The following is a 23,140-nucleotide window of genomic DNA, read 5'->3' on the forward strand; positions in this document are numbered from 1 at the left end:
TGAGGTTTAGGTACCAGCCCAGGGAATGCCCAGAGGGGGCTCTATGTGTCTTCCTACTTCTCTTCCTTCTCTCATTATTCCTGGGGTTTTGTACTGTAATATATGGCCTCCCATAATTTTTATCATTTTATTTGAAGATAATTCAGAAAGGTAAAGGAAGAAGAACATCCAAAGACAAGCTCACAGAAACTATTCTGCAGCCCAGTTCCTGCAGGGAGCCCATGATGCTGACAGGACCCTGCAGGCCAAACAATGGACCTATCCCACACCAAAGGAGCCCAAGGGGCATGCAGGGCCAGGTCACAACCCCCAGCCTCTGTGTTCAGTTACCCCAAGAGCTTCCCACCCCTGGGCCTCCTGCCTCCCACTACTCTCATCCATCGGGGCTAAGGCAGGTGGGACAGGTGTGGCCCAGGTACAGCCAGGTATAGCCAGGTGTGGATTGTTGCAGTGAGCAGGCAGCTGGCACTTCAAGTGCAATGGGGGTAGACAATGGGGGTAGGCCCAGCCAACACTGCCAGAGTTGCTGATTTCTCAAGACCAAAAAACAGGTTTGTAATGGGGAATGTTCCAATTTTAAAATATCAGCTTCAAAAGGAAAAGCCCCCTGAGAAAGGAAGTCCCAACAGGGCAGGGCTTTGTCACTGCTGAATCCCCAGCACCTGCAACCATGTCTGGCCCAGAGCAGAGGCTTCCTAAAAATGTGAGGAATGTGCAGGGACCAGTTGCTAACCTCTGCCTCAGACTGCAAACACCTACATGGGAGAGGTGCTCCCACCCCTGCTCTCGGCTCTCGGAGACAGGACATTGTGGGGCTGCAGGACAGGACAGTGAAAAACAAGGGATCTTGCCTCCTATCCTGAGACTCTGTCTCCCAGGCTGCAAACCACGGAGAGGAGATGTGCCTCCCTCATGAGGCTGTCTCAAGTTGCTCTGCACCCAGGAGTAAGCTTCATGACCATAGCTGCCCCTACAGTGGCCTGATTCCACCGTGCAGCCTTCTACATGATTGGTAGAGACGTTTATGGCAAAGAAACGGGAAAAGAGGAAGGGGAAAGGACAAGGGAGGGAGGGGAGGGTCTGACCCATGGGCCTGCTTCCTCCTGCCTTCAGAAACACAGGTCAACAGAGGCCTGGCAGGGCCAGCTGTCTCAGGACACATATGGAACCACATGTTTCCAGGGATGTCCTCAGCTCCTGGAGGACTCCAGGAAGGACTTGGCTAGTGCTCCAACTTCCATGAAACAAAGGGTTCACAATTGGTAAGCTCAAAAGCAAGTGACAATGTTTCAATCCATTCTTGCTCCAAGGGCAATGAATGATCACAGCGTGGTCTGGGGTTGTGGCTCAGGGGTAGATCGCTCGCCTCACACATGTGAGACCCTGGGTTCGATCCTCAGCACCACATAAAAATGAATAAACAAAAGAAAGATATTGTGCCCATGTATAACCAAAAAAAAAAAAATTTTTTTAAAACATCCCAGCAGGTTGCCCTAAGGATGCCTGGAAGTAGAAAAGAAGGTCAAACCCAGTTCACTCACCACCAGTGAGTTTGATTCTTGACACCATGCTCTTCAGGGCTGAATCAGGCCTCCCCACTGAGAAATCCCAACTTGGGGGCTGGGGTGTAGCGCAGTGGTAGAGCACTTGCCTGGCATATATGAAGCACTGGGTTTGATTCTCAGCACCACATATAAATAAATAAAATAAAGGTCTATAACAACTAAAAAAATTAATTTAAAAAATAAATTAAATAAAGGTATTGTTTTATTTTACAAATAGAAATCAAAAAAGAATAAAGAAATACCAACTTGAGAAACAGGCCTGCTCAGCCATTAGTATGGGTTTGAGAGCTGCTCAGACATCACCCAGGTCACCTAGAGGAAAGCCCAAGGTAATGGCCTAGACTTGACTTTGTAAAGGTGTAAGGAATTCTGCTGGAGTCTGGACAATTCTATACTTGATTTAGCTACGGGTGAATAGCTATGGGCAAATTCACGGAGCTGCATCCTTAAAATATAAACACGTCAGGCTGGGGCTGTAGCTCTGTGGTAAAGCGCTTGCCTCACATGTGTGAGGCACTAGGTTCGATCCTCAGCTCCACATAAAAATAAATAAAGATATTGGGTGTCCATCTACAACTAAAAAAAATTTAAAAAGATACGCACACTTCATACACACACACACACATACACATACATTGCACTTGGATGCATTAATGATAGCAGCAGCAGCTGGCCCTAAACACTTCCAGCTAGGTACTGCACAGGTGCTTATCTTGTGAATCAGGTAACAGTTCCAAGCACAGCCTCTAGAGCCAGGTTAAAATCCCAGCTCCTAACCTCCGATTGTGTCCCAGCACCCTCCTCCACCTCTGCACCTGTTTCCTCAGCTGGGAAACAAAGATAGTAACTGGAAGAACTAAGGGGCTGAGAGTGTGGCTCAGTGATAGAGAGCTTGCCTAGGGTGAGGCCCTGGGTTGGATCCCCAGCACCACAAACATAATTAATTAATTAATTAACTGGTAGAATTAAGACAGATATACATGTAAGCCCTTAGCAGAGGGCCTAGCAAATAGTAATTATCAAAACGTGCTGGCTTGTTGCAACCACCATTCAACCCTCAATGACCCCAGGGCACTGGTGCTGTGGGGCCCATTTTAACATATAGGAAATGGGTCCCTCCTTCCAACAAACCTCAGGCATCTTCACATCATCGTCCCAATTTTCCTCAAATGACAGTGCCACCTGACGATTATGTCTCTTAGCACTTTTCTTTAAATTGACTCGCAATTTTTGATTTAAACAAATTTGCTTTTTTAAAATGTTATGTAACTGTCACTCGTGGAAAACCAGCATCACTTGCCAGGATTCATTTTGTAATAAAGCTATTAAAATAAAAAGCATTTGTCCACCTGAAATCATCTTGCCTACCTCTTTTACTTTTTATGGATGCAGCAGGAAAGGAACTCAGTTGGTGGCGGGTGGAGGGTGTGGGGGACAGAAAGGGGGCCTCATCTGCTTAAAATGACTGAGAAACTTCCTGGGCCCTTCAGCAGCCCCCATTTGCACAGATTTTTGCTGGTTTAACCGAACAGGCCTGGCAAGGCCTCTATTTGGCAACATCCTGGTAGCAGCCGTCTGTGCACCACACCAGCTTCAAAGAGATAAAATTGCATTTAGAAGGAAAAAAAATTTATATATATATATGGGCTAATGGCGACTGTTAACTAATTCAGATGCTTACTGGCTCCTCTCTGGCATAAATGAAGGGAACCTGCCTCTGCCTATCAGGCAGCAGCCTCAGGATCCAAGATCTAGGAACCCAAAGCCAAGGACAACCTTACTGTCTGCTCCAGGTTCAGGACAGCCAGCCCTGTCATTATTCCTGTCATTTCAAGAATAATGGGAAACTTATGGAGAGCTCTCCCCAGGAAAGAGAACTCCCAAAGCTATGCAGAGGAAGGGGAGGGGTCAGAGGAATAACAACAGAACTGCACACATTCAAATGATCATTTGCATTTCTCCCTCAAATCTCAAGGAAGGAATGGGAAGGGGAGAGAGATGCCCTGATTTCAGGTAAGGAAAAGGTACCTTGAAACTTGCATCGGAGAGCACTACACCATTAAAAGGACGACCTTGGGGACACAAGCAAAGGGGACATTTTACTTGAGAGAGCCACTAAGTCTCTTTGAGCATCCCTGCTTTCATTCAACAGGTATTGACTGAAAACATCCTGTTCTGGGCAATGAGGACCCAGAGGTGACAAAAAGCAAAGCCCCAGTTCACTTTTCTAGGGGAGGGAACAGCCAAAAAGCTGTGTATTACATACACTAGATCATACCAATAAACAATAAGTGCCATGAAGAAAATAAATCAGGATAAAGCAATAACAACTAGAATGAGCTATGTAGATTAGATGGTCACGGGGGTCCTTTTGGAAGATGACACTTGAGTTAGGAGTCCAATAATGAGGAAGCACCAACCAATTAAGCCACTGTTGACAGCAGGTGCAAAAGGCCTGGGGCAGGAACACACTTGGCATATTCCAAGAACAGAAGGAAACCCTCTGCAGCAGAAGCACAAGGATCATGGTGAGTGAGGAATGAAGTGGTAGGAGGTAAGATCACTGGATTTCATTTCAAATATAATGGGAAACTCAGGGAGAGCTCTCCCCTCTATCCTGTACTGAGATTCAACCCAGGTAATTTCACAGGCTAGGCAAGCACTCTACCACTGAGATACATCCCCAGCCCTTTTTATTTTTTATTTTGAGACAACTTCTCATTAAGTTGCCCAGTTTGGCTTCAAACTTGTAATCCCCCTCAAGAACCTTGGCTTTATTTGAATTTTTTAAATTCCATTCTGTCCTCCATACGGAGAATAGATAAAGAGGACACCAGACAGATTAAAATAGTGGCATGGCTCAGGAAGAATCGACTAAAATCATTTATACCTCAAATTCTATCCCCTAAACTCCAAGGGTCTGACTCCTCAGACTCTCAGGGAGGTTAGGAATGGGAAGCTAGTAAAAGGGAGATGCTTGTTCTTTAAAGCACAGACAGCCAACTGCGTGGCATTCAAGCATCAGACAAGAGAGAGCCGGAGACAGGCCCTTCAGAAAGGGCAGGACCCAGCAACCTCCTAAGAAGAGAACAAGCCGCCATCTGTTCTGGCGACAGGGAGTGGATCGGTTCCCACCCAGTGCCTCTTCCAGGTCTTTGACTCTGGCCAGGACTCCGGACAACCCACAGGCTCAGACCCCACATCCAGCCAGCTCACAGGGCTGTCTCCCACCGCAGAACACAAGTCGTCTCTCTGACACCAGATACAAACCCCAGGACCCAATCAACCCATGACTGCCAACGTCACAAAACCAGACCGCCAGGCAACCAATAGATGGTCTTGCAAGAAAGAAAGGAAAGAGAGAAAGAGAGAAAGAGAGAAAGAGAGAGAGAGAGAGAGAGAGAGAGAGAGAGAGAGAGAGAGAAAGAAAGAAAGAAAGAAAGAAAGAAAGAAAGAAAGAAAGAAAGAAAGAAAGAAAGAAAGAAAGAAAGACATCAAACCCAAAGCTGATGGTGCTTCTAGAACCAACTATCAACTTACAGGTAATACAGGGGACAGTAGAACAAGAGAAACACCTCCAGGGGACACTATACACAAAATCCTTAGTGGAAAACTCCTTAAGAGAATCCAGAGACTGGGGATGTAGCTCAGTGGTAGAGTACTTGCCTCGCATGTGTGAGGCCCTAAGTCTGATTCCTAGAATCACAAAAAGTTAATAAATTAAAAAAAATCTGTTTATTCAATAAGTTGTAAGGAAAACAAAAAAAGAGCTGGAGAAGAAAAGTTAAAAATTAAGATATATACACCAACCACACTTGGTTGTTTCCACCCTGACTTAGAAAAACTTTGAAAAACTTGTATGAGACCACAAAGGAAATTTGAACACTGACTGGATATGATATGAAGAAATTATTAGCCTTGCACGGTGGGGCACACCTGTAATCCCAGTGACTCAGGAGTCTGAGGCAGGAGGATCGCAACTTTCAGACCAGCCTGGGCAAATCTGAAACTGGCCTCATCAATTTAGCAAGACACTGTCTCAAAATTTTAAAAAAGGGGGGGGGGACTATGCATGTAGCTCAGTGGTAAAACACTCCAGGTCCAATCCCTAGTACCCACTCCCCCCCAAAAAAAATTGTTAATTTTGTTTTGTTTTTTTCAGTACTAGGGATTAAACTCAGGAGTGCTCTTCCATGAGCCACATCCCTAGTTTTTTATTTTTTTATTTTGAGACAGTCTCACTAAGTTTCTGAAGTAGGCCTCAAATTTGCCAAACTCCTGTCTCAGCCTCCAGAGTCACTGGGATTATAGGAATGTGCCACCACACCCGGCTTCCTTTTTGAGACAAAGTCTCAGTAAACTGCTGAAGCTAGCCTCAAACCTGCAATTTTTAAAATAAATAAATAAATAAAGGGCTGGGGATGTAGCTTCTAGGTAGAGCTCCCCTAGGTTCAATCTCCAGTATGAAAGAAAAAAATGGCCCTAGGGACAGGTGTTCTGTAAGAACCCACACAGGAACAGCCCACTAGCTAGTACACTGTACGACAGCGGGATCACAGGATCACACTCAGCAGATCCACCATCCTTCGCTGCATCACCTGCAGAGCCTCCAGAGAGTATTCGCTGAAGAATGGAAGAATCCATATTTTTCTTTCTATAATCCCTCCAACTGGAGTTACCCCAAACTCACGACATCCTGTAAGGAGTAGATTTCTTTTTCCTTTATGCTAACTGACCTCAGGTTCAAAATGTCACACTAAGGCCACACTGACTTTATCCACATCTTTCAGAACACACATATTCTGATTATGTTCCTGTCCTTCCTGCCCAAGTGTCCACTTCCTCAATGGGGACGGAGCTCTCCACCACCCACTTTTATTTCCATGAAAGAGGCACGTGGACCTCACCCTCATTCACAAAGTCTAGAAGAAAGTAGGCTCTTCTCAATCAAAGTGTGTTAAAGGAACTTTCCACTACAGTGGTTTCCAAACTGCAGTCTCTGGGAAAACTTCATTTTGGTACCTCCTGGGAACCATGCTCAAAAGCCTCTCAAACACAACATTACTCTTGCAATATCCCATGTAACAGCAACCCTGGAGGTGGTCGGAAAGGAGAAGGACCTCCAAGCTGTCCCACATCTCTGGCAAAGAACTATCAAACCAAAGCCGATAAGCACCACACCCATTTCTCCAACAGCTAAACAGAGGCTGGAGCTTTGGGCGCAATCCCACCAAAAGTGCCTGGGAGTCTCTCTGAGCTCTAGGCCTGTATGGGATACCTGTCTCATTACCATCTTCCCTAGATAAAGGACCTGCTTCCTAATAGGTGATATTTTCAAGTGGCTTCAAGAGAGAAGAAAGATGACAAGGACCACCAGGATATTACTGCCAGCCACGTGTGACCATTTCAACTCTGAAGGCAAGGAGCCAAAAGTGCTATCTGTACAAGCCTGTCAATTAGAGGTGCTGGGAAGATAGATGGATGGATCAAGCCTCCTAGAAGAATGAGGAGGGGCTCAGGTCTGAACTGACCCTGTGACAAGAGGGGAAGAAGAACTGAGCAAATTTAACACCCAGCATGGAGTTTGGGGAAGGCTTAAGAGAGGCTGGCAGCTGCAGCCCGCTCCAGGCCCCCCGTAGCCAGCTGGCGCCCGCAGAGCAAGGGTCAATAGCTGCATTGCACTGACTTGAGATGCTTAAAGACAAAGAAACCCCAGATTACAGCAAGGAAGGCAAAGGTCATTTAGCACCAAGATGAAAACAATCCCTCTCTCCTAGGGTAGGTTAAGCCCATGAGCAGAGTCACCAGAATGGCTGGAGCAACAGAAGAGTGGGATGAAGGCAGGTGCTAGGAGGGCCCTAGTGTCTGCCTGCATTGCAGGGAAGATCACAGTACATCCAGAAGAGAGACAGGATACCATGGTCCTGGGGCATCCAGGCCCCAGCCAAACCCTCCCTGTGCCCTGTTCAGATCTTCCCTGTGCCTCACTGTATCCCCCCCAGACTATCTCTGCCCAGGCCCAGGCCCATCTGGCTGCCTCCTAGGTCTGTGCATGGCTTGTTTTGACCACTCCTGGTGGGATTATCACCATTAGACAGCTTTCACTGGTCACCAGAGGCATGGGGCCAGCAAGAGAAAAATGAGAACAGTTATGATTATACCCCTTTCATCTTTGTACAACACTTGAGAGTTTTCACTGGCATCTTCACCCACATTAGTGCATTTAAGTCTCAAAAACCCTTTGTGTGCAGGCAGAAATGGAGGGCCAGAGCATTTAAGTCTATATTATAAATTCATAGTCAATGGAGGAATCAAGCCTGGGAGTTTTAGCTCACTGTGCAAGGGCTTATACACACACACACACACACACACACACTCATTCACTCTATCCTCAGAGTCAGGAACTGGTCTGATGGATGTGCCTTTCTATCAAGCACATTTTCCATTTCATTTCCCAAAGCAGCCCCAGGTTGTCTCAGACCAGTCATCCCCAACATCATTCTGACTCTACAAGGTTGGCCTGTTCACTTCTATTCTATAGATTAGAAGTTGAAGGGCAGCGAGTGGCCAGGGACAAATAGGGCCTAGACCTGAAACACTGGTCTCCAGAGTCCTAATGAGGGCCTTTTCTGCCAGGCATATATGACCCCAACATCAGCCACCCCTAGATCATCTGCAGGATTTCTGCCATATTCAATACCACTTGTACTTTTTTTTTTAATTATTGATGGTCCTTTGTTTTATTTATTTACTTGTTTGTTTATTTAAATGCAGTGCTGAGAATCAAACCCAGTGCCTCACACATGCTAGGCAAGCGCTCTACCACTGAGCCACAACCCCAGCCCCCAATTGCACTTTTATTACTACTATTCCTATTAAATAGAATCATTCTTGTGACTGCATATATTTAAAGTGATACTTTATCAGGCAGAGTGGGGCACACCTGCAGTCTCAGCTACTTGAGTGGCTGAGGCAGAAAGATTGCTTGAGCTCATGAGCTCAAAACCAGCCTAGGCAAAAATGAGGGACCCCCCATGTCAAAATACATATATAAACAAAGTAAGGCTTTATATTACTGCCACAAATGGAAAAATCAGTACCATCAGCAATAACTAATGGGGATTCCTAAAAATAAATAGTACTAAAACAAGATGATCTCCATTCTAGTCAGGCACCCTTTACTACTTAAAGAGTCTGGGCCAATGGAGGCTCTCTCCGCATTTCGAAAGACACACTAGCAAGTGTTTAAAAGATGTTAAAGCCAGACTAGCACCAACCTTAAACTTTCCCCTTGAAGAAATCACGAGGATTGGTAGAGAACTGAAAAGAGAAGAACTTTCTCACTAGGTGACTCGATGTTATTTCATGCTTTAACCACCTTAAGTCATTTCACTGCAGTTTCATCCTATGCAGTGGGAAACATCTCATTATATTTTGGGAAAGGAGACAAGACCGCTAACAGACAACCCACCACAAGGGTAACCAATGCCATAGTCTCAAAGTCCCTCCCATCTATTGCCCAGAGCCAGCCAGCTTCTGGGCAAGCCCAGGGTCTGCCAGTCACCATGTTTCTGGCTCCAATGCCTTTGTCTTAGCTTGTGTCTTATGCAGAGTGCAGTACTGACCACTCCAAAACTCCTCTGGGAATTAGGATCCAGCAGGCCACTGAAAGTTGCAGCAGTGGCTCCCATACCCCTCAGTGGCCAGGAAGCCTTGCCAGGCACCCTAGCAAAAAAGGGAGACTTGGGCCAACAACATAGGCACTTCCCCAGGTCTAGTACACCTCAAGTCTGCAGCTGGGGGCTGGAACCCGGGAAACTGCCCCAGAACCTCCTTCCTCACCTCAAATCCTACACCTCTCAACCACGGGTTGTCCAAAGTATCTCTGAAAATAGCCTAAGAAAACGATTTTCAAGCAAACCCAAGAACCAAGAGTCAAAGAGGGGGGAAAAAATAGATACAACGCGGGGCGGGGGTAAAAAGACCTCCAAACTTGGTCCTTGACTGCCAGCACCGAGAGCAGAACAAGGAAAGCTTGGCCAGGTGGGCACCTCGCGTGCTCAGCCAAGTTGCAAAGCAGCAAATGGCAACATCGGCGCATCAAGCTACTCTGGCTGAGCCAGAGACAGTCGGCAGGGATGGATCAATGCTACCCGTGCTGCGGGCTTCGGGATAGACTCTGCGATCGCGAAATACGAGGTCTGGGGACGAAGGACTTGATATCCCCTGGCGGTGAATGAACCCAGATGGGCCCTCCCAGCCGCCCTCCGACTCAGCCAATGTCCTGCCTGGGACCAGTGTCTGGGGTGAAGCTCTCTGAGACCACGAACTCGCTCCCTGAGACTACGCCTGGAGAGGAGTCTTTTTTTTTTTAATCTAACACCGAGCCGAACACCCGTTGGAAAAGTCAACCCCGAAGAAAATTGGGATTTAGCACAAAAGCGGAGGGCAGGGGAGGAGACGCTGCCAGCTTTACCTTTTCTCTTTATTCTGTTTTCGGGATTTGTGCAGGAGTCCGATGAGCACCACGGCGGCACGGATCCCCGCCTTTCGGCAATGCATCCTCCCTGCCGGCTGGGACATGGCGAGGCCGCCGGCGGTGCCCGGCCGCGCCCTCGCCCGCCCGTCGCGCGTCCCCGCCGCCCCGGCTCCGCGCGCTCCAAGCTGCCCGCGCCGGCCCCAGCGCCCGCGCCCCGGCCCCCGGCCTCCAGTCTCGCATGGGCCCCGCCCCGCCTAGGTGCGCCCCAGAGGTCAGGTGACTGGGCGCTCACTTCCTGGCGACCTTCAGCGTCTCCTCGGGACCCGCGGGGCGGCCGGCGTCCGCTCTCCGCGCGCGGGCATTTCCGAGGCTCGCTCCGAGCGCGGTACGGGCCGGCGGCTCCCCGGTTCTCGCTCAGACGCGCCGCCTGCTCCCGGCCCCGCCCCGCACCCCGGCTGCAGCCAGCTCCGGCTGCCGGGTCGCCGGCGAAGGGAGGTAGCCCGCTCACGGCCGGCGGTCCCTGGGCTCAAGCGCCCGTGTCCGCTCCGAGCCCAGCGCCCGCAATCTCCCCTAAGCCCGGCCACCCGGCCCCTGCTTTCTCTCGCCCCCGCCCCGCGCGTCCCAGCCCGCTGGCCCTGGGCTCCCTCCCCAGGCAGAGCCGCTGACGCGCTCTCGCTGCCCGGCCCGCCGGGATACTTCTCTGATGCTGTCACTGTCTTTAAAACAAGGAGAAAAAACATGCACCGAAAGGAAACGCGTGTCCTCCGTCCAAGCGAAACTGCCTTCACTTGCGGCCAACCGAAGGCCTCCCCTGCCCCCGGGGCCAGGCTTCGGGCAATTAGAGGGGGGGGGGGTCCTCGGCCAGGTCGCGAGTTGGGGGGAGGGGGCGTTTCGATTAAACAGACGGCTACCTCCCCTGGCTACCTCCCCTCGCAGCGCGCAAAAGGATTGTCTTGAGGGGTTGGAGGGACCGGCTCGGGTCAGCTCCCTTTAACATTTGCTTTCCCGGCCTGCCGTGGGAGTTTGACACAACACAGTGTGGTCAACTTCACATTGAGCACCAGGTTGCCGGGAAGATGCAGGTCAGGCGTCCCACCCCACCCTCCTGGCCCCTCCACCCACGCGGCGTCGACCCTCCCCACACCGAGGGCAAACTCCATCTTCACTTTGGAACCCAAGCACACAAGGTCACGTTAGCTCCTGTGGAAGAGTTCACCGCCAGTCCCTGCTATAAGCTCCGGGCCTCCCTGATAAGTCTTCCTCGACCACTTCCATTTGCTGCGGGACTTCACAGACCCCCTCCCATCCTTGAAGCAGAACTAACCGCTTTGCCCCCTAGAGGAAAGGAATTGGGCAGGAAGGTGGAGGGAATTAAAACAAGCCAATTAGTCCATCTTTGGAAACAGTCCTGTTGGGGCCAAGGAGTTCCCTGAGGCAATTTTCCTTGTTTTTTATACAGTCTGGTGTTCAAACAGAAAATCCAACAGGGAAGGGGGTCATCCTGAAGAGGGGAAGGGGCTGCAAATGAATTCCAGAGCCAGAGGCTCAGCCCTGCCTTTCCTATGGCCACAGCTTCTTGCTGGCACTGGGATGGAGGGGACAGAATCCCAGAGTGTTTCCAAAAGGCACCCAGTTTTTTTATGAAGCATCCATTAGCAATGGCCTTGAGCCCTCCTGAGCCACCTGTGTGGTGGGGGATCACAGATAAAGCCATGGATATCTATTTATAACCAGATTAAAGTGACCCCAGGCCCATCCCTGGGATTAGCAGCTAGGCAAGCTGCAAGAACTACACCAGCAGTGACTTCAAAATCACTGAGAGAAGAATAGGGAAATGAGTGTCCTAGGTGGGGAAGAGGGAAGAGTCCCAACACAGGTCTTCTCCAGCCCCAGTATCACATAATACCTACAGGTTAACTGATGGGCAGCTTCAGCTGGATGGCAGCGAGGGCAATGAGGGACATAGGTTTAGTCCAGCACAGGGTGTATTTTATCCATTACAGGGCAAGGCTGCATCCCTGTGGAAAGCTGGTCTTCCTCCCCCACAGGTGAGAGTGAGGATGGCTCCCACCCATTCCCAGCTGCCTGGGAACCTGTCCAGGCCAAGTGCACAGCAAGGGAGCAGGGCACTGAGATGAAGATGCAAAATGTTTCCACCAAGCAGGTTCCATTATTCACTTTTGTTCTGGGATTCCAGGTCCTTTCAGCTCCTCCACCACCCCAACATGGCTAAAAACACAAAGCTATCTCCAAAGACTATCATTTCTCAGATCCTGATGCCTGAGGTTCTAAGAGGTACACATTTTCTGGGTGTGTGAGAGCTCTTCCTCCCTGCCCTCAAGCCTTCCATCTTTGGGACATAGACAGGATTCCCTTGCCAAACTCCTGTTCCAGCCCCCAAGCCCCCCCACACACACACCACAGAGGAAACACCAAAACACAAGGAAATCCATCAATGGCGGAGAATGCAATGCTCATCTATGCTAGGCTTGTCTATTCTACCAACATTTATTAACACAAGCCATCCCGCTTCGTGCAAGATTATGGCAAGAAACAAATAGAAGACCATTCTCACCCAGAATAAGCCTGGCTAACACACACCCCATTGCAAAGCAATACCATAGTATGTGCAGTGCATCCCAGCCAATGGTTCCCCAAATCAGGCCACCCGCAAGCAATGTTCACCATTTTTGACCTTGATGTCATACTGCTTGATTATTTACTTATTACTTTGATTTCCTAAATCAGCTCGCTTTTTTATTTAATGTTCAATCAAAATATTGTTACCACTCTAAATGAAAATCCATGATCACTATCAAGACCATGAAAGCAAATACAGAAAAACACTTAAAAGAAAGAAAAGAAATACAGTTTTGTTAAATTCTACCTCAATGCTGTTTCCTGATGAAGGCTCTGAGCATAAAGCACCTTCTTTAAAGAAAGAAAAATAGGCCAGTGAGAGGTGTAAGCGAGATACTTGCACCAAACTAAGACACTGTCCTTGAAGAAATCACAGTTCAGAAGATATCTGAAAGGGAACAATTTTCACATTAGTGACTCGAAGAGGTTCTAAGGCCACATCCCTGGGCACTTTGGGATGGACCACAAAAATTGCACATCTTCAGGTCACAGAAAATCAAGGTCAGCGAGGACTACAGCAGTCAGAGAAGGGATCTTCTTCCAGGTCCGAGGCCACCCCGCAGTTTATCCCCACAGTGTCCCCACTCACAACCCCAAGATCCCACAATCCCCAAGAACAAAGTGCCAGCCAGCTGCCAGCCTGGGTCTCTGCCCCAGTGCAGGGGAAACCCAAAGGATTGTGGCGGCCTGGGTGGGAGTCAGGGGTGGGAGCAGGAACAGGAAAGTTAATCATGAACAGAGGGCAGACAGCTGCACAGCCCGTGCCTAAGGGGCCAGTGGGTTGAGACAGACAGACACGCATGCTTGGTCCTGAAGAAAAGGGCCTTCTGTGCCTGAGAATCCGCTCCAAGAGACACATCCATGTGAAACTGGGAATCAACCCTGCTGCCAGTGCCCCTGGTCTCAGACAGAGCCTGCAGCAAATGCTCCCTCCCTGTCCCACCCGACCTTGGACTCCGGATTCCTCCACTGCTCTGCACCAAAATGACTTGCAACCTTTCTTGGCTGGGACTGAGATAGATGTGAGCAAGAGGGGCTTTGGAGCAGAGAGGGTAGGCCCTTTGATAAAAAACAGATGTCTTCAGATGCCTTGCCCCTCCCCTTCTGCAGGGTCTCCAGCCAGTCTCTGGAGCACACAAGCTTTGGAGCAAGGCAAGAGTTATAAACTCAGGACAGGAAAGCACACCCACTCTCTTCTACTTTGGGGGACAAAAATATATTAACACACATGCTGGGGGAAATCACTCAGAAGCCCCCTCTCAATTCAGACCTCACACTTACTTGTCAGAAAACTGACATTCACACCTGCACTTATCAAGAAACTGACATTCACTCTAAGCAGGTACACTAGCGCCCCCTGCTGGGACGCAGCACAGTTGCATCTCCTGGAGATTAAGGTATGGAGAGTGGGAAGGGATAGAGGGAAAAAGAGGGCAGAGAGGGAGATGGAAAAGGTGGGGAAAAAAGAAAAATTGAGAAGCTCATTGGAAGTGTGGGAGAAGTCTCTGTTTTGAAAAGAGAGAGACACAGGAAGAGTCTTTGCCAACACAACGACTCTCCTCCCAGCTCCTAACATTCCCTACCAGAGCTCATAACCAGCACCCAAGAGGCCCACCCCACAGTGACTCCCACAGGAGGCCTCCACATTGCCAGGAGGGCTGGAAGGCACCAAAGACAAGCTGTAGGGACCATAGTTCAGGCCTACTGTCCTAGAGCCAGACATCTATTAAGCAGAGGATCGGATAATAAATTGGCTTGGGTTTTAAAACAGATCTTGATGACTTGTATGGCATTTCCAAGCCCAGGAAAGAAATCCCACTGAGGAAACCCACAGTTCCCACTCAACAATGAGTGTCCAGCCCTGGGGCTGCCCGTCAGGTGGTACCTGCAGTCATCAAGAGAAGCCAGTATTGTGTGCTATTGGCTATTGATCAGGACTTTGTTGGTTTTCTATTGAGGAGTTACAAAAAGCTGGTAGAGAAAGAAAAAAGGAGTTGTTTTTGTTTTGGGTTTTGGTTTCTTTGTTTTGTTTTGTTTTTTCATATATTGCTTTGGTTACTGGAGGTATTTAAAATCTCTCTCTCTTTGTCTCTCCCCCCACCCAGGGCTTTGTACATGCCAGGCCAGTGCTCTACTACCACTGAGCTACACCTTTTTTTTTTTTTTTGAGACAGGTTCTCAATAAGTTGTCCAGGCTAGCCTCAAACTTGGAATCCTCCTGCTCAGCCCCCTGAGTAGCTGGAATTACATGTGTACACCTGGTGTCTCTCTCTCTCTCTCTCTCTCTCTCTCTCCCCCCCCTTTCTCTCATTTTATGAATTTTTAAATTTCTATAAAGCTACATGACAGTGGAAACATTTGAAAGGATTTTAAAGGATTCTTCTGAGTGTAACATTTCTGAAGAACATGAAGAAATGTTCTACCCAGGGGCCACTCCAGAAAATTAGGAGCTCAGGCTGTCTGCAGCACAGTCTGTCTCACAACCAGTGTCCCCTGGCCTCCGTCTCACTGATTAACCAAAACTCCAAGCTACTGCTACCCGCAAAGCCACTTCCAGTGCTAGGGTCTCTGGGCCTGAGTGGGAAGCCGGAAGGGATGCTGTCTTTCCATAATATTAGCAACATTGCTTAGCAACAGCATCCTTCAAAGCAAGAACCAGCAGACTCTCCAAAAGTCTATTCTGTTTGGCTCTACAAAGAACAGAGTGGTTTCTTTATGCATGTATTATTTATATACTGTTTTATATGCCCAGTAACGCAGTCTGTGCCTGGCTTCTTTGGGAGATGACGAATTACGCTTAAATGAAATTTCCAGTCAACTAGAGCTCTGAGGAGCAAAACTTTGTGTTTGCTTGCTTGCTTGCTAGTTTGCTGTTATTGTAATGACCTTGCCTAGAAATTTCTCTAAAATGTCTTATGTACTGTTGTCCTTTTCAAAGACATGTTTAGGAAGCTTTTCAAGGTGACTCAGAATCACTATCAATATCAACTACTCTAGTGAACTGAAACGCAGTTTTGAACTGACAAGTCATTGAAGTGAGAGACCCATTTGGCCCCCGCACTTAGTGTCCCCAAATAGCTGTGGAGCAAAGACACCACAGTGAGGAAATAAAACCACAGACCTTGCCAATAAAAAAGCCTGAGTTGGAATCCCACCTTCAGTTTTTACTATCTACGTGGCCTCTGGCTAACCATTAACCTCTCTGTGCCTCAGTCTCTTCATCTGTAAAATGGGAGTACACACAGTGCCCTCCTCCTAGGGTTATCTCAAGGACTCCAGTGAATATATAAGGTCCACACAAAGATTTGTATGAAAATGTACAGGGCTGGGGATGTGGCTCAAACGGTAGCGCGCTCGCCTGGCATGCGTGCAGCCCGGGTTCGATCCTCAGCACCACATACCAACAAAGATGTTGTGTCCGCCGAGAACTAAAAAATAAATATTAAAAATTCTCTCTCTCTCTCTCTCTCTCTCTCTCTCTCTCTCTCTCTCTCTCTCTCCTCTCTCACTCTCTCTTTAAAAAAAAATGTACACAGCAGTTTTTATTCAAAATAGACAAAGTCTGAAAATAGCCCAGGTATCTAAACAAATTGTGGTCCATCCACCCAGTAGAAAACCATTCAACAATAAAATGATACACACAATCCCATGTATGAATTTCAGAAACATCATGCTGAGTGAAAGAAACCAGACATAAAATGCACTTCCTATAGGATTCCATTTATAAGAAATTTTAAAACAGACCATCTAAAGTGCAAAAAAAAAAATAAATAAGAATGGTGGCTGCCTCATATTGTGTGAGATTTTTCTGGATAGATGGAAGTCTTCTGTATCGGAATGGCACGGAGGGTCCATTTGCCCAAATGTAGGATTATGTTTTGTGCATTTCAATGCATGTAAATTTTACTTCAAAAAAAATAGTCAAAACCGATACTAACAGTAATAACGAGAATAGAGTGGGGATGTAGACCGAGGAGAGGAGACAAGATGAAACAAAAATGGCAGAGGAGACTGGGGATGTAGGCCTGTGGTAGGACACATGCTTAGCACGTGCAAGGCACTGAGTTTGATTCCCAGCACTCCCCCAAAAAAGGCAGATTGTTGGTGATTGTTGAAATTGATGGGGGTGGGGCAAGGAGCTCGTGATACTTTACTGTTGCTATTTTCTATTTACTTCTTTAATATTTTTACTATTTTCTGTTTACTTTGTAAGCCACACAATTTCCACCTTAAAAGATAATGCTCATAATGGGGGGGAAACAGACAATAATGAACAGCTTAAAATATTATTTTTTTCTGTTCATGATTTTTGGGGGGGTACTGGGGATTGAACCCAGGGGTGCTTAACCACTAACCCATATCCCCAGTCTTTTTTTATATATATTTTATTTAGAGACAGGGTCTCGCTGAGTTGCTAAGTGCCTCGCTAATTTGCTGAGACTGGCTTTGAACTCACGATTTCCCTGCCTCATCCTCCCGAGCTGCTGGGATTATAGGCATGCACCACTGCACCCAACTATTCATGAATTTTGTGTAAGGTCTATTTTAATTTTGCAAATAAAATGAAAAGATAGGGGCCGGGTGTTTAACTCAGTGGCAGAGCACTTGCCTAGCATGTGTGAGGCCCTGGGTTCAATCCCCAGCAGTGAAAAAAAAATTCATCATAATAATAAAATAATAAACTTATCAAAAATGCTAAATAAGAGTGCCTGTGAAAGCACCCTCCAGCGCTTTGTAACTGGCCCAGCTCCCTGTGCTGCGCTGCATCCTTGTGCTCCCAGGGACTGCTGTGTCTGTCCCTGCCATTCACTGGGAATCCAAATAACAAAGCTTGATAGAAATGAGAAGCAAGCACCAAAGGGGTTTCTGACCCCAACTGCAGAACCCCTCTTTGCTTTCCCTCTCCCCTCCTGACTTGGATATATTTGCAATGTACACGAGTTTTAGGAAACACTGGGGCGCTGCTATGTGTGAGAGTGTGGGTTTCCCACGGTTCAAGCGAGGGGCCGCTGCAGTGAGCCAGGTGCTCAGGGATGGGGGTGCCAGGCAGTGTACAAGCCGAGACCAGAAGAATAGGGCCTCTGGTCACCTTTGATTCAACCACATGGGGATCATCACGTGGACCGCAGACACTACTCACACATCTGGTCAACCAAAAAAGGCACAGGTTGGGGGGTTGGAGATGTGGCTCAGTGGCAGAGCATTTACCTAGCAAGCAGGAGGCCCTAGCTTCAATCCCAAACAACACACACACACACACACACACACACACACACACACACACACACCCCATAGATTAGGGGCCCATCTACTCAAATCCTGGTAAATTCTCATTTGTTTCCCTGTCACCTGAACTAATCTCTTTCTTCCATCGGTCCCTGAATAACTGTGGATTGAATAGTTTTTCCAGTGTGAGGGGGAGGGGGAAGGAGACTGCCACTACTGAGGGGTGTAATCAAATCCTCTCTGCTTAGCCCACAAGGATTTCCTCCACAACAGACTCTGGACTCTAACTCATTGATGTGTTAATGGATCTTTCCCACCCTGACATTAAGTCCTTTTAGCCTAAAAGACAAACACAAAGCTCATCTTCTCTGTTGACACAGACTCCCAGAGCTTTTGGCCTGCTGGGAGTTGAGCTCTGAGCCTCCCACTGAGCAGCTGCAGGTCTGCCAATTGCAAGTTTTCTCCCAAGCCTTCTTTCCTAGGCCCTTCCACCAAAAGAAAGTTCTTCCAGCTATCTAGCCTGCACATCACTCCTGCTGTAGTCTAAGCTCCCTAGTGCGCCAGCCCCCCTCACTCTGTAAGCAACTCCCTCTGCAATCTTTGTGGGGGATGTGGGGCTGTGTTTTTAGTTCCTATTATTCCAACCCACCCAAGTCCCAAAGCAACTTCAGAAACTACACTGGCTGGATTCCTTTCACCCCACGACTCCAAACTCTCTGCTTCCATCCACGGTCACCCCTGCCCAGGGCCCCTCACTCACTGAGTGTCACAAGACAGGATCAGGGACCCTACAGAAGAATAAAACATCCAACCCAAATAGATTCTTTGGGCGTATTTCAAATTGGCTTTTCAGAGAAATCGCAGGCCTCTGGAGACACTGGAGTAGACAGAAAGTTGTCCTTTTATAAAAATGAAGTTTATTGGGCTGGGGTTGTGGCTCAGCGGTAGAGCGCTCGCCTAGCACATGCGAGCACATCATGCGAGGCCCTGGGTTCGATCCTCAGCACCACATAAAAATAAATAAATAAATAAATAAAATTTTAAAAAAATGAAATTTATTACTAATTTTCACATCAGTAAACAGCAAATGCATACAGGCTCCTCCATCTGACATCCCCCTCTTCTGAGAAAGATTTCCATAGGAAGAAGAAATTGGGGGTCAGACACCTGGCCCAGAGATGACCATAGGTGGCTATTACCTAGAAGACATCATCCTCATCACAAGACAGCCCTCAGAAGCCCAAGGCCACATTCCTGGGTTAAATTCTATGTGAGCTTCAGCCCTCTTGCCCTCTTTGAGTCTCAAACTGAATGTGCAGCTCCCGTATTTAGTTAGACATCTAATAAAATTTGTATGATTTTAGCTGGGCTCGGTGATGCATATATGTAATCCCAGCCAGCCACTCGGGAGGCTGAGGAAGGAGGATCATGAGTTCAACGCAGCCTCAACAATGGCAAGGCACTAAGCAACTCAGCGAGACTCTGTCTCTAAAATAAAATACAAAATAGGGCTGAACATGTGGGTCAGTGGTTGTATGCCCCTGAGTTCAATCCCTGGTACTAAAAAAAAAAAAAAAAAAAAAAAAAAAAAAAAGTATGTTCTTTTTTCTGTTATCTTGTCTCTCATCAGTTTATTTGATAGACTATTATCAAGTCTTCAGAGGCCTTCTCTTCAGCTTCATGGGTCACAAATGATGGGTCACAGCTAATAACTAAAAAAGAAAGTTTGCACAAACTTTCCTTCTATTGAATATATTCGATCAGTTTCAAGGTCACAGGGAGCTGGTGGGGGGTAATCTGTCCTGTGCACCCCCATCCATCATACATTTTGTGGCAGAGGGACATGTGGAGAAGGGTGTTCCAATACAGTGTCCAGGCAAGGCAAGCAGTGACCTTCATGTGTCCCCTAGTCAGCGATGAAACTGTTCTCTTCGTGATCTCGAGAGCCTGGGCATTGTAGCTCAGTGGTAGAGTATGTGCCTAGTATGCACAAGGCCCTGGTTCCATCCCCAGCACCATGAGTAAAGGAAAGAGTAAAGGAAAGTGAAAGCAAAGCTCTTAACTCTCTCAATGCACCTGGAGCCTGAGCAATCTCAACCTGCCCTTCTGTCCCTAAGGCGGTGAAATGCCAGAGAGTAAGTGCCCGCAGGGAACCCCATCGTCAATGTAATATAGTCAAACCATCCAGTGGGGAAAGTTCTTGATTTCCTTTTTGTTTTTAGAGATGAGCTCTCACTGAGGAAGAATGGAAGGAAAAAAAGATAGAAAAAGTAAAAAAATAAATAAAGCCAGGCGTGGTGGTGCACACCTGTAATGCCAGCCACTTGAGAGGCTGAGGCAGGAGGATCACATGTTAGAGGGCAGCCTGGGCCCAACTTAGCAAAGCCCTGTCTTAAAATAAAAATAAATAAAAAATAAAAAAGTCTGGGAATCTAGCTCAGTGGTGGAGCACCCCTGGGTTCAACTTTAATCTAAAAGGCTTGTGCGGAAGTTCCTCAGACCTCTTCTCCCCATGCCAGTTTTTCTTCCGTGCTTATCCTTCTCAAACTCTTGAAAAATCTGTAAATCTTAAAGCTACTGGAAATCCACTTAAAAGTTACTATAAATTCACTTGCTTATGAGAACTGCCCTGTGCACTGCTAATTAGCCTTGGCAATACACGAACACATATATTTTTAGAATCGAGTGAACAAAGGGAGGTATGTATGACATTTAGGAAACCTGTAACATAGAGTGCATTCCAAACATTAGCTTTGGGCCAGCTAAAGCAGACGCCCGTCAACTCAAAGATGCCGAGAATGACCAGACCACCAAAAAACATCTAATCATCACCATCCCCACATGCCTTCCCAAACATCTGCCCCTCACAGCATTTCCTTTATGAGAAGAACCTAAATCTCCTTCTCACTCCTGGAAGCCCCCATTCTGCTCTGAGAGCGCTTATCTTCACCTTTCAGTCTCCAATAAAGCTCTTCCTCTTTGCTAAAACCTGATGCATCCTTAAATTCTGTGTCCATCACTTAGAAGATTGGAGGAGAGGTCTCCTCTGCCTGTGGAAAGATCTCCCCAAAACCCCTTTCCTGTGACATCACTGTGTGGCTCCAGCTGGCCTTGAACTCCTGGGCTCAAAGGACCCTCCTGCCTCAGCCTTCCAAGTGGTTGAGACTCTAGACACACACCCCTGTGGCCAGTTTCCAGTGGGGAAATTAACCGACCTGCTCTCTTGGCTAAAAGAATATCCCCCAAAAAATGTCACCTTCCCAGAGAGATGTTCCCTGACCATTCACCTAACATACACCACCTTGATTATTCTGCACCTGGCCCCTGGCTTCTTTCCTTCATGACAATAACTCCAGCTTGAGCTTTTGAGAGATTTGTTGTTTGGTTGGTTTGATCTGGTTTGGTTTTGGTTTCTGTCTGTTTGCCCCAGTGGAAACCATGGAATAGATACCATTTATGTTTTGTTTTGTTTTGTTTTAATTAATTAACTAATTGGGTTTTTTACATAAATGAAGCACAATTTTTCATTTATCTGTTTGCACATGATGTAGAGTCACACCATTCATGGCAATCATACCCATACATAGGGGGTAATAATATCCATCTCATTCCACCATCTTATACACACACACCCTCTCCTCCCCTCCCTCCCCTCGGCTCAATCCTAAATTCCTCCATTCTTCCCTTGCCAATTATGGATAAGCATCCACTTATCAGAGAAAATATTCGGCCTTTGGTTTTTTTGGGATTGGCTTACTTCACTGAGCATGATACTTTCCAACTCCATTCATTTACCCATAAATGCCATGACTTCATTCTTGGTTAAGGCTGAGTAATATTCCACTGTGTGTATATATACCACAGTTTTTTTTTTTTTATCAATTCATCTATTGAAGGGCATCTAGGCTGTTTCCAAGTATAGCTATTGTGAATTGAGCTGCCACAAACATTGAGGTGGCTGCATCATTCTAGTGAGCCGAATAAATGGGCTAAGGAAATGAGCAAACACTTCACAAAAGATATACAATCGATCAACAATTTCATTTAAAAAAAAAAAGGTTCAACATCTCTAGCAATTAGAGAAATGCAAATCAAAACCACTCTAAGATTTCATCTCACTCCAGTCAGAATGGCAATCATCAAGAATTCAAACAACAATGAGTGCTAGTGAGGATGTGGGGGGAAAGGCACACCCATATATTGCTGGTGGGACTTAAAATTGGTGCGATCCATCTGGAGAGCAGTATGGAGATTCCTTAGAAAACTTGACCCAGCTCTCCCACTCCTTGGTCTATACCCAAAGGACTTAAAGCCAGCACACTATAGTGATGCAGCCACCTCAATGTTTGCAGCAGCTCAATTCACAATATCCATGTGTGTTTTAGCGATCACCATCATCTGCCCCAATCCACCCCTAGTTTAGAATGGTGCCGGACACTCTCTAATCCTCAATAAATGTTGAGAGAAAGAAGGAAGCAATGGAGAGAAAGAAGAGAGATGGCCTCTCTCCCCTGCAGGAGGAGTCTGAGCTTCCTTTGCCCCAGAAAAACTGTCCTAGGCTTTTGACTTGATGGAACTGAACTGGCCAAAGGGGAGCGGAGGACAGAACTAGTCTCAGAGATGGAGACCCCCCTCTACCCTCTCACAGGGTGGGAAGACTCCAATGGGGGTGTCTAAAAGGATGCATATGTTAAAACCCCTGACCCCATCGGCTCCACCCCATGAGCCTGCCAAGGAGAAACCTCCAAGCGGTGGCTTAGGACATCCCTTATTCCACTCCCTGGCTATTAAATAACCCTGGGAGGGGGAGGATTCTAAAACCAGTGCCTTCCATGCCATCCCTAGAGAGTAGGGCCAAGCCTTACTTTCAAGACAATGTTTAGGAAAATAGAAAGCTGGGGGTGTGGCTCAAGATTAGAGTGCTGGCCTGGCATGCACAGTGCTCCGGGTTCCACCCCTTTGCACCATAAGAGGAGAAAAGACTGAATCTTGATTCACATCCAAGGCTGGGAGGTCCGATCCCTGCCTTTTACCCAAGAATGGGAACTTAGAACTTTTTAAGGTGGAACCTGATCAACTGGTGACCTGGTCAGCTCTCTTGCCCCCACCTGTGGAAATGAAAAAGTGACTGACGCTGCCCCAGGTCCTGAGGTAAACCAGACAACATGCCTGTAGGGGCCCCATGTAGCATGGCTTTCCCAACCTCTGCAGAGAGGTTCCAGGCTCAGAC

The 23,140-nt window shown here is 47.4% G+C and overlaps 1 protein-coding gene across 2 annotated transcripts in view; it reads right to left on the bottom strand.

The window, feature by feature from the left end:
- The window catches only part of Rap1gap2 (RAP1 GTPase activating protein 2), a 180,070-nt gene that overhangs the window by 121,707 nt on the left and 35,223 nt on the right, over positions 1–23,140 (bottom strand). Inside the window, exon 1 of one of the 2 annotated variants that reach the window (XM_077800503.1) lies at positions 10,042–10,158. The exons of the other annotated variant lie outside the window; for it this stretch is intronic. Within the exon in view, the coding sequence (XP_077656629.1) occupies positions 10,042–10,148 (107 nt within the window). The 5' untranslated portion in view covers positions 10,149–10,158. Of the gene's footprint in view, positions 1–10,041; positions 10,159–23,140 lie in introns of those variants that run through there. 2 annotated transcript variants of the gene reach the window in all.

This window comes from Urocitellus parryii, chromosome 7 (genome assembly GCF_045843805.1).
Source record: "Urocitellus parryii isolate mUroPar1 chromosome 7, mUroPar1.hap1, whole genome shotgun sequence".
NCBI classification, from domain to species: Eukaryota; Metazoa; Chordata; class Mammalia; order Rodentia; family Sciuridae; genus Urocitellus; species Urocitellus parryii.